This window comes from Marmota flaviventris, chromosome 2, assembly GCF_047511675.1.
Source record: "Marmota flaviventris isolate mMarFla1 chromosome 2, mMarFla1.hap1, whole genome shotgun sequence".
Lineage (NCBI taxonomy): Eukaryota > Metazoa > Chordata > Mammalia > Rodentia > Sciuridae > Marmota > Marmota flaviventris.
The window spans coordinates 2,871,837-2,886,394 of NC_092499.1; the positions used below are offsets into that span (position 1 = coordinate 2,871,837).

General features: G+C 42.5%; 1 protein-coding gene across 15 annotated transcripts in view; it reads right to left on the reverse strand.

The window, feature by feature from the left end:
• Positions 1 to 14,558, reverse strand: part of Klc1 (kinesin light chain 1) — a 56,166-nt gene that overhangs the window by 31,682 nt on the left and 9,926 nt on the right. For all 15 annotated transcript variants that reach the window (XR_003584345.2, XR_011706496.1, XR_011706497.1 and 12 more), the window contains exon 2: positions 1,730 to 1,991. Coding sequence is in view for 11 of the 15 variants with exons in the window: in XM_027946605.2 (XP_027802406.2) it covers positions 1,730 to 1,990 (261 nt within the window). In the remaining 4 variants the exon portion in view is untranslated. The remainder of the gene's footprint in view (positions 1 to 1,729; positions 1,992 to 14,558) is intronic.

A 14,558-nucleotide genomic window follows, 5' to 3' on the forward strand; every position in this document is an offset into this window, starting at 1 on the left:
GCAGTGCACACCCATGATCCCAGTCACTTGGGAGGCTGAGACAGGAGGATTGCAAGTTCAAGGCCAGCCTGGGCAACTCAGCAAGACCCTGTCTCAAAAACTAAAAGGGCTGGGAATATAGCTCAGGGGTAGAGCACCCCTGGGTTCAATCCCCAGTACCAAGGGAAAAGAAAGGGAAAAAAAAAAAAAAAAAGCAGGGAGTCAACTGGCCTCAGCCTAGTCCCTCTGCAGATCGTGCCCCTCTCCTGTGCCAGCACAGAAACTACATTACTTCTAGGTCTACAACTTGAAACTCAAAGGGGGAAGCTGAGGTGGGAGTATCCCAAGTTTGAAGTCAGCCTCAGCAATTGGTGAGACCCTATCCCAAAATTTAAAAATAAGTAAAAAGGACTGGGGATGCAGCTTAGTAGTAAAGTACCCTGAATTCAATTCCCAGTAAATTCATTCATCCACTCAAAACTCCAGGAGGTGGGCTTTTAGTTCCTCCCCTTCCAGCCATCCCAGTACTGAAGACTGAACCCAGTGGCACTCTATCACTGAGCCACATCCCCAGCCCTTTTTATTTTTTGAGACAGGATCTCATTAAGTTGCTGAGTCTGGCCTCAAAATTGTGATCTCTCCCCCTCAGCCTTCTGAGTTGCTGGGATTACAGGTGTGAGCCACTGTGCCAGCCTCTTCCTACCTATTTTTTTAAACCTACCATCTGCCAAACTGAAAAAAGGAAGCTCATGTTCACACTATCTTTCAACAACAGAACTTGGGAAATAACAGGGTCACAAAATCCAAAGTTTATGATCTACAACCAGCATTTGTAACAGGGTAGGAATGAAGAACTCTAAAATTGGGGCCTAGATGGTCACTGAAGAACCGGTGGCTCAGCAGCTACTCTTCTGCACCATTCCTTCATTATACACACAAAAAGCTGAGAGAGCGCCAAGTTTCAGTGAACTGACTTTAACCTCAGATCTGCTGACTAAGCCAGAAGCTGTCAGGGGTAGGGAAGCGACCAAGACATTTCCAGTGTTTTCATGTCTGTGTGGCACATGACAGAAACAGACCTTTAATCAGATACATAAAGCAATCTGGCCTGGCTACTGCAGAGCCTACTGGTTGTTGACCAGCACCCACTCTCCCCCAGCTTCTTGGGCTAATGCACCTGGAACTGTGAGCAAGACAACATTTCCCAGTCCCTCACAGCCAGGGCAGCCACAGAGAGAGGATCTGGCCAACGCACCGTGAGCAGTACTGCACATGCTTTAAGGGGCAGCCTTGAAGGAGGTAGCACGTCCCTCCTCTCACTTCTGCTGTCTTCAAACAAGATCATGTGGCTGCCACTGGAGTTCCACCTAGTCCCTGAGATGGCTGCCAGCTTGCAGTGCAGCAGGTGGCAGCAGCCTGAGCATCCCTGATGACAGGGCAGCAGCAAAGACAACCTAGGACAGCCTACCTGGTGCTCATTTCATCCATGTCTCTGTTGCTTAAGATATTGTTTTTGTTGTTTGACACAGGATACCAAATCAAACCCTAAATGATACACAGGGATACCGCCATGTAAAATTCAAGTATGCTAAAGTGAGTTTTCATTTATATGATAGACACACCTCGACACAAGTAGATCTCTAATATTCTACAGGCATCTTCTCTCTACTTGAGTTAAACTGCCTATTTCAAGACTCCACTCTTCCAAACCATCAAGTCCACTTTCACGACAAATGGCTCTTCCACTTACCTGCGCCTCACTCAGGCCGAGCTCTAGCATCTCCAGTGATTTCCGTATCATGTTGGATTTCTCCTCCACCAGGTTGCTCTCATCATCTTTCTTCAGACACTTCAGTGTCTCCAGCAAACTCTGCAAAATGGAGTTGTGCTCATTCTTCAAAGCCTCCAGGCCCTGAATTACTTGCTTGGTCTTGGAGATGATCTCATCCTGTGTAAGCTTCTCCAACTTGTCTTCCTTTATGTACACCATTGTGGACATGTTGTCATACATTCTAGAGGAAAACAGGAGAATCAAATACCTTGTTATAGGCTTCCCTCCTGTGATAGCATTAAACAGAAACATTTGTGAAAACTTTTAAATTACATTTCACAGGTAAATAATACCTGTGAATACTATGCTGTATATTGTTTCTGTTTTGCCTTTGCAGGCCCATTAAATTACTTTTCTGGTTTAATGCCTGAATTCTTTTTTATGGATAAGTAACAGTAACTAAATTTAACACCAAAGATTAAAAGCAGCAAAACATCCAAAGGTCATTTCCAAAACATACAATTTCAGTGAACGTTTTATCTGAATATTTGCAAGCTTTATTTTCTCAATGAAATGCAGTCCAAGAAGAAAACCCAGTAGAGGCACAAGGGGGAGTTAGAGGGGCTGGAGAGGACTAGACCATGAGGCATAAGACCCAGTGATGCAGCAGAACAGTCCATGTGGCCATGACCAAGGAGGACAGAGTCCAGGGGCTAAAGTGACTCCATGTTGGGGCTGCCATGACACCACCACTGTGAGAAAGAAAGAAGGAAGGAAGGGGCACTGAAATGGAATCAGCCAAGTGCTGGTAACTACTGGCACTAAGCAACAGTGCCTTTTACAGTCCTCTCTAGTTCTGTCTTCAATCTCATAATAAAGCTTAAAAACTGGGTCACATTAAGACCATTTCTGCACAGTAGCAAGGGGCACAGAGGTCAGGTTATCCATCCAAAACAGGTCCTTTGTGCCACCTGCCACTCTCTGAGATGTCAGTGTCTTCACAAACTATCTTACAGCCCCAGAACAGACACTGCTACAAATGAGGGGAGGATGCTGGGGTTTGGCTCAGGGAACAATGCTTGCTGGGTGTGAACCTTATACCCTACAGAATGCATAGCACCTAGGACAGCTCCTGGTCCAGGCATCTTCAGGAAAATGGACAGACGTAAGTTGAATGAAGGAAAGAAGGGGAAGTAGTGGGTGCAGACCACACATGCACAAGTTTGGAGTGCAAGCTGAAGGTGTTTGAGAACAGGACCATGTGAGCCTCTACATCACCAATTTATTTCACACTGGAAAAATGATTTTTTTTAATTAATAAGACAACTCCTTTTGACACTGGGAGGCTACCTTCAGGACTATTCAGAAATCTATCTCCTCCTCATTAACAAGAGCCCACAGAACAATGAAGGAACAAGGGCAAGCCTTCTCCCTAGCAGCGCATCATCTGTTATTATTTTTAGTGTACAGCTACTCAGCATATGGTTTTCCTACTTCACTGTAGCCAAGTACCAGGCTGGACTACAGCACACTGCTGGGCAGTGCTACAGCTCCCAGGAACAGGGGCCCGTCTGTCCTGTGCAATGTACATTACCAGCCTGCCACATGGCATGCCTGTGCTAAATGACTGTAGGAGACAGTTTAGAATTGTTGGGCTTTTTGTTTGTTTTGGTTTGGTTTGGTTTGGTTTGGGTGCTGGGGATTAAACCCAGGGGCACCCTACCACTGAGCTACATCTCTGGCCCTTTTTAAAATTTTACTAAATTGCCCAGGCTGGCCTTGAACTTGTGGTCCTCCTGCCTCAGCCTTCCAAATCACTGGGATCACAAGCAAGTGCCATAGCACCCAGTTAGGATCAGTTTTCAATGAAATCACACTGCACTAGATTAATAAAATGCTTATCTGACATTTCTAAGGTTCCTATATTGAAAGGAAGGGATCTCCAGGATTTACGTCCATGGAGAAGAAAAATAAAAATCAAGTCCGCCTTCTCCGCCTTTCTCTATCCTTGGCAGCACATCCCTGGTGAAAAACAGCAGGATTTCTGTAGACATACTTGCTACAACTGAGCTTGTTGAACTGATCCAATATTTAGTTATAAAGTTATTCCTTTTCCTGAATTAAAATATCCCTCCTTGTAACTCCTGTCCATTGAGCCAACTTCTTCCCTCTAAAATAAACACAAAACATTTTCTGCCTCATCCATATAACATTTCAAGTATTACATTGCAGAAACAGATATTACCAAGTCTTCCATCGCCCAAGCTCACACCTCTTACCACCCTCAGGTCAGAACCATTTCCGTATCTTTCATCCAAGTCACCATGATGTGAACATACATTCATGCTATGTTTATGGGAGGAAGACAGTGGCATATACATTTATACTGCTTGATATCTCTTGTTTCAGAGCCATTATAACCAAAGGTAGGTCACATGATTCTTAATCAGCTTTTTGTGACTATGACAAGTATCTAAGAAAAACAACTTAGAAAAGATTTATTTTGGCTCAGGGTTTCAGAAGTTTTAGTCCATGGTCAGCTGGCTCCAAGGCAGAAACATCCAGACAGAAGGGCACGGCAGAAGAAAGCTGCTCAGTTCATGGCAGCCACAAAGCAGAGACAGAAAGCTAGACAGACACTGAAGAAGGGAACACGAACAAGATATAGTCCCCAAAGGTATGCCCCCAGTGACCTACTTCCTCCAACCACGTCCCACCTGCCCAGTTTTCACCTCCTCCCAGTTATCCATTCAAATTATTAATCCAGCTGGGGACTATAGTGCACCCCTGTAATCCCAGCAACTCAGGACGCTGATTACAAATTCTAGGCAAACATAGGCAACTTAGGGGCTGGGGATGTGGCTCAAGCGGTAGAGCGCTCACATGGCATGCGTGCGGCCCGGGTTCGATCCTCAGCACCACATACAAACAAAGATGTTGTGTCTGCCAAAAACTAAAAAATAAATATTAAAAATTCTCTCTCTCTCTCTCTCTCTCTCTCTCTCTCCCTCCCTCCCTCCCTCTCTCACTCTATCTTACAAAAAAAAAAAAAAAAAAAAACATAGGCATCTTAGCAAGACCCTGTCTCAAAACTAATATATTAGAAAAGGGTTGGAGGTATAGTTCAGTGGTATAAATACCCCTGGGCACAATGCCCAGTACTGCAAAATAACAACAACAACAACATTTAACCACCCATTAAATGAATTAATTCACTGAAGAAATCAAAGCCCTTACGATCCAATTATTTCCTAAAAGTCCTACTCTGGACACTACCATACTAGGGACTAAGTCTTCAACACAAGAGATTGTGAGAGACGTCCATATTCAACCCATAACAATGATAAATAATACTAAGGCAATTAGCTATTAGAATAAAATTAAGGGAGCTGGGCATGTAGCTGGGCCATGAGAGGCTGAGAAGGGAAGACTGCTTCAGCTCACCAGTATGAGGCCTGCAAAACAATATAGCAAGACCCCATCTCAAGAATAAAGAAAGAGGGTTGGGGTTGTGGCTCGGTGGTAGAGTGCTTGCCTAGCTTGTGTGAGGCACTGGGTTCAATTCTCAGCGATAGATAGATCCATCCATCAACAACTAAAAACTATATAAAAAGAAAGAAAGAAAAAAGGGCTGAAGCTATAGCTCTGTGGCAAAGTGCTTGTCTAGCATGCATGGGGCACTGGGTTCAATCCTCAGCACCACATAAAAATAAAGGTATTGTGTCCATCTACAATCACACACAAAAAATTTTTTAATAAAAAAAGAGAAAAAAATATTTACCCTCCCTATACAATAAATTAAACTCCAAATTTTTGATTAAAAAAAATTAAATGTGGGAGTTTGTTTGCAGTACAGACTGACCCAAGGCCTTATACATGCTAGGCAAGCACTCTACCACTGAGCTATACTCCCAGCCCTAAATGTGCTTTTTCTAAAAACACACAAGAAACTAGAAGAAAATACAGGCAAAGGTCTATATGCACATAAGCCAAAGTACATCACATATGCCAGGCATGGTGGCACATGCTATAATCCCAGCAGCTGCAACTTATCGAGACCCTGTCTCTAAATAAAATGTAAAAAAGGGCTGGGGATATAGCTCAGTGCTTAAACGCTCCTGGGTTCAATCCTTGATACAAAAAAAAAAAAAAAAAGTAAAGCACATTCTATGAATAAAAGCAACAGCAAAAAACTGAAAGATTGATGAGCGTCTACTCAAATTTAATATAGAAACGAAACCCTTTTCTGAGAGAACACTATTTTGCAGCCCATCACAGTGAAGAGTCCAAAACTGCACAGACTGTGACTCAAGGCTGAGGCACAGCTGGCTGACCTCTGAAAGCTCCCCAGAAGCCTTCGTCACACTCACATAGCCTGCCTGCTTTCCTGGTCTACAAACCACACAATCCTGTACCTGTTTTCAACTTCTGATGTTGTGTATGCCTCCAGACGATTCGGTAAGACAAAGAAGCAACCAGAGCCATGCCATAAAGATATATTTAGTGAACGAGGGAAGCTGCTTCAGAGGCTATGTGTCCACCTCCCACATGACTGCAGAGCTGTCACCTCCTGGATATTAAGTGGCATTGATGCTCCCCCTGGTCTGCAATACACTATAGGCTTAAAATATTCCCATGCCCTCTTCTCCAGGTAAAGTACAAAATATCTAGTCCCGAGTTATTAATTAACCATGGTGAATTTTTTTAATATTTATTTTTTAGTTGTAGTTGGGCACAATATCTTTATCCCTCTGATTTATTTTTTAAATATTTTTTTAGCTGTAGTTGGACATAATACCTTTATTTTATTTATTTTTATGTGATGCTGAGGATCAAACCCAGTGTCTTGCACATACTAGGCGAGCACTCTACCTCTGAGCCATAACCCCAGCCCTCCCTCTGATTTATTTTTATGTGGTGCTAGGGATCGGATCCAGGGCCTCACCTGTTCTAGGCAAGCACTCTACCACTGAGCCACAACCCTAGCCCACCATGGTGAATTTTTTTATTGTGTTTTTATTCCCAAAGATAAACAAACTCCTTAAAGTCAATTATTTGCTCTGTGAGAGCAAAAGAATTTAATGCAAAATGTCCAGTGTAGAATCTGAGAAACTATATGAGTCAAACCTCTAAAAGCCATTGTTCAACAGGCTAAGCTCTGGGAAGAATTAAAGCCCTGGCTCCATGAGGTCAAGGAATTGCATACGGTGTCAGTAGATCATACTTAAAATAATGAAGGTGAAAATAAACCTGAAACAATTATTACTTTTATCTCATTTTATTTTTTTTTAAGAGAGAGAAGAGACAGAGAATTTTTTCAATATTTATTTTTCAGTTTTCGGTGGACACAACATTTTTATTTTATTTATATAAGGTGGTGAGGATCGAACCCAGCGCCTCACGCATGCCAGGCGAACGCGTTACTGCTTGAGCCACATCCCCAGCCCCTTTTATCTCATTTTAGAACTCATTTGTCTTCATTATTTGAACAGTGACTCAATCTCTGCAATGTTTACTGCGACTGATTTTTGCAGAACTGGGACTGAAGCCAGGGCCCCTTGCATAGGCAAGCAATCTACCACTGAAACACATCAGGCCTGTTTTTGTTTTTGTTTTTTAATATTTTTAAAGTTATAGTTGGACACAATGCCTTTACTTTATTTATTGATATGTGGTGCTGAGGATCGAACCTGGTGCCTTGCACATGCTAGGCAAGCGCTCTATCACTAAGCCACAAGCCCAGCCCTTGTTTTTGTTTTGTTTTGAGACAGGGTCTCACTGAATTTCCCAGAGTGGCCTCGAACTCCTGGGCTCAAGTGATCCTCAAGCCTCAGCTTCCTAAGCAGCTAGGACCACAGGCCTGCACCACATGCCTGGAAGGTTTATTTTAATGTACATGGTTTTCCTGTCCATGGACTCACCTCACCCATCCACACTATAAGGATGTGGACTGGGAATGACAAAAACCTATCTTGCCTGGCTCCACATTCAGCCCTCTAATTAAATCCCTCCTGTAGCAGTCTAAAACCTAGAAATAAAACAATTTGACTCTTCTAAATACCACTTGAAAAATAAAAATAAACAGTCTTTAAACACTAATCCAATGGGAAAGTCCAATGTTCTTCTTTCAAAGGGCTCACTTGTCCTTTGAAATCATAGGAAACAAATTTTTAGAAAACCTTCATAAAAAATAATAATTAAAACCCATGTCTGCGCCAGACATGGTGGCACATGCCTGTAATCCCTGGGGCTCAGCAGGCTGAGGCAGGAGGATTGCAGCTTCAAAGCCAGCTTCAGCATCTTAGTGAAGCTATAAGCAACCTAATGAGACCCTGTCTCAAAATAAAAATTAAAAAGGGCTGGGGATGTGTCTCATTGGTAAACCACCCTTGGGTTCTGTCCCTGGTACCAAAAAACAAAAAACAATAAACCGGTGCCTGCACTTATGATAAGATCTAACAGTTCAGGCAGACAAGGTAACGAATTGATTGTACCATCTTTGCATTAGGAATTCAATATGTTACTTGACAGTGTGATGTGTACCTTTAGAGAAAACAGAAAGGAATAATATCCAATATCCAGACCCACAACTAATGCGCCACAATTCTATTTCAACAAAAAGCAACAGACATAAATATTAATTTGCACATTCAGTTGATTTACTTCTACTTTGAAGTAATCCAAGCAGAGATAATATACAAAACAGAAAATAGTTCTTACATGTACTAAAACTGTACTTCTGACTTAAGACAAGCAATTTTTTTTTTTTCACTCCTTCTTCTGGTGACTAGAAGAGAAAGCCTTGACTGACAGCTGCCTTTCTTCCCAAAAGGAACAATGAGAATTGACAAGTTTGGGGTGAACCCCTATCCAGCATCAAGCTATGCTTAATTAAACTGACAAATGTCAGGCAAAGTGGCACATGCCTGGGACCCCAGTGACTGAGGAAGCTAAGGTAGGAGGAGTGAAGTTCAAGGCCAGCCTGGGCAACTTAGCAAGACCCTATTTCAAAACAAAAAATAAAGAGCTGGGGAATGTAGCTCAATGGTAGAGAATTTGTCTAGCATGTCTGAAACCCTGGATTCAATCCCCAAAAAGGGCTGGGGATACAGCCCGTTGGTAGAGTGCTTATCTTGCATGTACAAAGCCTTGGGTTCAAACCCCAGCACAAAAAAAAAAAAAAAAGAACAACAAATCTCCCAAAAAATTCAAAACAAAAAAAGGGTTCACACTTTTTTTTTCTTTTTGGGGGCGGGGGGAGAATTGGGAATTGAACATTGAACCCAGGGGCATTTAACCACTGAGCTACATCCCAGCCCTTTTAATTTTGAGACAGGGTTATACTAAGTTGCTGAGGGCCTTGCTAAGTTGCTGAGTCTGGCCTTGAACATTCAATCCTCAGCCTCCCAAGTTGCTGGGATCACAGGCATGTGCCACCCCCTGCACCTGGCTGGGTTCACACTTTTTGAGAGCAACACTGGATGCCAAAGGCAATTAAACAAATGCCTCCAAATTTCTGAAGGGAAACTGTTTCTAAATTAAAATCCTAGGACCACACTTTCAATCAACTATAACTGTAAAAGAACATTTTCAGACAGACCAAAGCTCAAAAACTTTTACCTCCAGAGCACCCTTCTCAGGCTACTGAAGTGTGCTCAAGCAGAACAAAGGGATGAATCAAGAGAGGGAACAGAGGACACAGGCATCCCACACAAAAGATCCTCAGCAGGGGAGGAAGGATCCAAGGCTGTACCTGGGGCTGAATGAGTGCCAACTCTACAAAAGAAGGAGCTCCAAAGAAGGCAGAAAGGTGAAGAGGAAAAGGAATCACCATTGACTTAGAAACATTAAGACTGAGCCAACCAAACAACAAGCTGATCTGTGGGAGGCTGTGGAGAAGTCCACAGAAATCAGGTGTGGAAAGGAGGAGCACAGAAAGAGGCACTCCAAGGGTCATCATGAGAGGTCACTAATGAGAAAGACCCAGGAAGTAAGATACATGTGATATTTAGAAACAGTGGCAAGCATGCAAAAATCAACGCTCACTTCTAGTGAGCAACCACTTCTGGGAAATAGAAGGCAAATTGCCCCAAACAAGGCTCATGTGCTGTTCTCGCCTTGGCAACTGGCTCAAGTGGTGCATGCAGCCTGCCCCTGTAGGACTGCCATACCCACACCTTACTGAGCACAGTCAAGAAGCAAGGGCAGGAATGAAGTTCAACTGGGCTCTATTGCTACAGGAGAGTGGAGCAGCTGCAATTCATGAGAAGTGTCTAGGACAGATCTGTCTCTCTACTGCCTCTGCCCTGGCGATGTATTTCATCATTTATATCAGTATGGACTTAAGGATATTATTTTAGTTTAGGTTTTACCCATCTGCCAATTATTAAAAGTACATTATTTAAGTCAGGCACAGTTACACAAAGTGGTAATCCCATTAATTTGAGAACTGCAAATTCAAGGCCAGCCTGGGCAATTTAGCAAGGTCCTAAGCAACTTAGTGAGACCCTATCTCAAAATAAAAAATAAAAAAGGCTAGGGAGGCCACTCAGTGGTTAAGGTATCCCTGGGTTTAACCCCCAGTACCAAAAAAAAAAAAAAGAAAAGAAAAGAAACCACATTACTTAGTGCATTGCTCAAACTGTTCTGGCTCTAGCCACTGGGAGCTCTCAAACTGGCTCCAGTATCTTTTTCTTTCTTTTCTTTTCTTTTTTCTTTTGTTGTTGTTGTTGCTGCAGGAATGATCCCAGGGCCTTGTGCATGCTAGGTAAGTGCTCGGCCTCTTAGGTATGGGGTACCCCAGTCTGTGTCCTTTGACTCACGCCTATCCCTTGTGGGTCTTGAGTGCTACTTACTTCCTGGTGCTACAAGGTTCAGGCTCATCTTGTATCATCTTGTATCTCCCCTGCCCCAGCCCAGAATCACTCATTTCACCAAGGAATTCTGATAGACTGTAACACTGGTCTAGTGATGAGAAAAAGGCAAACCAAACCTGAAAGACATTGTACCAAATGCCTGACCAGCACTCCTCAAAACTGTCAACGTCACCACAACAGATTGAATGTGTGATCCCCCTACTATAGTTTGGAACTTAAATGTCTCCCAAAGGTTCATGTGTGAAAGACTTGGCACTACTGGGAGGTGATAGAAACCTTAAGAGATGAGACCTAATCTGGGCACAGGGGCACACACATGTAATCCCAGCTAATCAGGAGGCTGAGGTGGGAAGATTACTTGAGCACAGGAGTTTAAGGCCAGCCTGGGCAATAGAGGGGGGAGGGGAAAGAAAGACAGTGTGTGTGTGAGGGGGGGGCATGTCCTTGAAAAGACTTTGGGATCCTAGTCTCTTCCCCTCTCTTTTCTACCACCGCCCCAGTCCTGGCCAAAAGGTTAATGGCTTTGCTCTACAACACACATGCTGCCTTGTCATAGGCCTAAAAATCAACAGACCATGGTCTAAAACCTCCAAAGCTGTGAGCTAAAATAAACCATTTCTATCTATAAGTTGATTATCATGGGTATTTGTTACAGTAACAGAAAGTTAACACACCCTCAAATTCATGTTGACATTTTTAACTCCCAATGTGACAGTGTTAGGAGCTAGGGCCTTTGGGAGGTGAATGGATGACGAGAAGAACCTTCATGACAGAATTAGTACCCTTATAAAAGGGACCAGAGAGCTCTCTCACCTTCTTTCCACCCTATAAGGACACAAGGAGGCAGTGGCTACCCACAACCTGGAAGAAGGCTCTTGCCAAAACCATGCTGGGCACCTGATCTCATGGACTCCCAGCATACAGAACTGTAAGAGACACATTTCTGTTGTTCATAAGCCACTCAGTCTTGGGAACTTTATCATAAAAGCCCTAACAAACTAAGACAGTCATCAAAAACAAGGGAGGTCTAAGTCTAAGGATCTAGAGTTAAGATGACCAAGTGGATATGTGTCCTGGATGGAATCCCAAGACAGAGCGAGGACGTGAGGAAAGACCTAGTGACCACAAATAAAGTAGATTTAGTTAATAACATCCTCATGTTTATTCCACTATTGCCACAAATGCACCCATCGATGCAAGGTGTCAGCACTGGGGAAGCTGGGTAAAAGGCATACAGAAACTCGATCTTAAAAATTTCCCCAAAATCTAATGCCATTCTAAAACAAAGAGAAAACCAAAGAATGCATAACTTGATAAAAGCAAAACTGAAAAGTATATATGTAGTACGTATATTAAGAATTCATGCTAGGCATGGTGGCACACACCTGTAATCCCAGCAGCTCGAGAGGCTAAGGCAGGAGGATCAAGTATTCAAAACCAGCTTCAGCAACTAAGCAAGACCCTAAGCAACTCAGTGAGACTCTGTCTCTAAATACAATATAAAAAAGGCCAGTGGCTAAGCAACCCTGGGTTCAATGCCTGGTACAAAAAAAAAAAAAAAAAATCATGCCAGGCCCACATGTGGTTGCACATGCCTGTAATCCCAGCAATTTGGGAGTCTGAGGCACGAGGATCACAAGTTTAAGGCCTACCTGAGCAATTTAGTGTAATAAAAAATAAAAAGGGCTTGGGAAATAACTCAGTAGTAAAGCATCCTTGGGTTCAATCCCCAGTACTGCAAAGTAACAAAAAGATGATTGTTAGACAGACGGACAGAAACAAAGAAAGAAATTCATACTAGGCATGGTGGCACACACCTATAATCCCAGCAACTCAGGAGACTGAAGCAAAGAGGATCCCAAGTTCAAAGCCAGTCTGAGCAACTTAATGAGACCCTGTCTTTAAATAAAATCTAAAAAGGGGGTGGGGGGGGGGGTAGCACAGTGGTAGAGTACCAAAAATTAAAAAATAAAGAATTCACATCTGTCCAGCATTTTCATTTTTATACATCGTCATATGGGTATTATTTTACTGAACAACAACAAAGTCTGCAGGTGGTTCAGTCAATTGGCACCATAATTCCCACTTACACTGAGGAAACTGACCGATGCAATGATTGGCACTCACACTGCCAGACTAGGAATAGCGCATCCCTCCACTTCAGGAACACACTGCTCTCATGTGTATGTGCACACGCTCCACAATTCTGAAGTTTTCCAGGATGGAAAAGCACCTTACTGCCAGTCTAGGCCCATGGGATTTTCTTAAACCCTCAAATTCAGAAAGGACTTGACATTCTGCCACAATAAATAAAACAACCCAACACGGAGCCAAGAAAAGAACTGCTGAATGCACCGAATTCTTTATCAAACAGAAAGATGAAAGCAGAACTGGTTGGACTCTAAAAACTGGAATCTACAGCTGGACAGAATCTTCAAAAACTACTCCATATCTATATAGGCTTAATCTGTCACAGCTGAGCAGCGGAGCCTAGAGGCCATTATTTCATGCGATGACATTTCCCATCTCCAGAGCCTGGACACTGATCTACTTAGACTCCTTTCAAACCAGGCCCAATGAGCGCACACCACATCTCACTCTGCTCATCCTCAGGCAACACAATTTTCAATAGTCTGGTAAATTTTACCACAACCTTCTCCCTTTCTCAAAAATGAGTGAAAATAAATCAAAGGTCAGAGAAGGAAAAGGGAACCAACTCTGGTTTTATCAGGTGCCATTCAGCCAGTAGGTAAAACTCCCACGGTAAAAATAAGTTAGAAAAACCAAGTGCTCCCAAGGAATGTGATTATAGGTGTGTGCCACCATGCCTAGTATGAATTTCTTTCTTTGTTTCTGTCTGTCTGTCTGTCTAACAATCATCTTTTTGTTACTTTGCAGTAACAAAATTAGATGGAGGTGGGTGGCAGCACGAAACAGAGAACATACTAAAAATCACTGAACTGACCAGACAAGGTAACGCATGCCTGTAATGCCAGCAACTAGGTAAGGCAGGAGGATCACAGGTTCAAGGCCAGCCTGGACAATTTAATGAAATGCTGTCTCAAAATAAAAAATAAAAATAAAAAGGGCTAGGAATGTGGCTCAATGATGGAATGCCTGCCCAGCCTGGGAGAGCCCTGGATTCTACCCTAACACACCACACCACACATATGCATACAAACACACAGAGAACAAAGTAGTGACACACGCAACAACAAGGATAGTATGCCACCTGAAAGAACCAGATACAAATGGCACATATTATATAATTCCACTTGTATGAAATGTCCATGAAGACAGAAAATGGGCTAGTAGTTTCCAAGGGGGATGGTGAGTGACTGCTAAAAGATACAGGGTTTGGGGGGAGACAATGAAAACATTCTTAAATTAGTGCTGATGGTTGCAAAGCTCTATGAATTTTATCATACCTGATTTACACCACAATAAAAACATGTACAGGTTCTGTGTGTTTGTTTTTGTTTCTGCAGTGCTGGGAATCAAACACAAAGCCTCCTGCATGCTAGGCAAGCACTCTAACTCCAGAACTTCAATTAAATGAAGATCAAACAAAACAACCCATTTTGTGATCTAATCTTTTTTAGCTTTGTCAAGGAGTTGAAGAAAGCTTCACTTCTCAAATCCTTAGTTTATTCTATGATCCCATTTAAATAAAGAACATCAACAAAATATATTATGTTGTCTTTAATATATTTAGAAATTTCCAAATATACTACCATCATCACTGAGCCAAAGCAATGATAATACCAGTAGTAAAAATTACATATATATTGTTCTAAAATTTCAGAACAAAAATTATATAGTAAAGAGTCAAAGGGGGAATACGACTTGAAAGTAGTGAAACATATTCATATTGTGTAGGTCCAGTGGAGGTAGAGGAGAGGGGATGAGTGAGGAAGATCTAACAGTTTAAA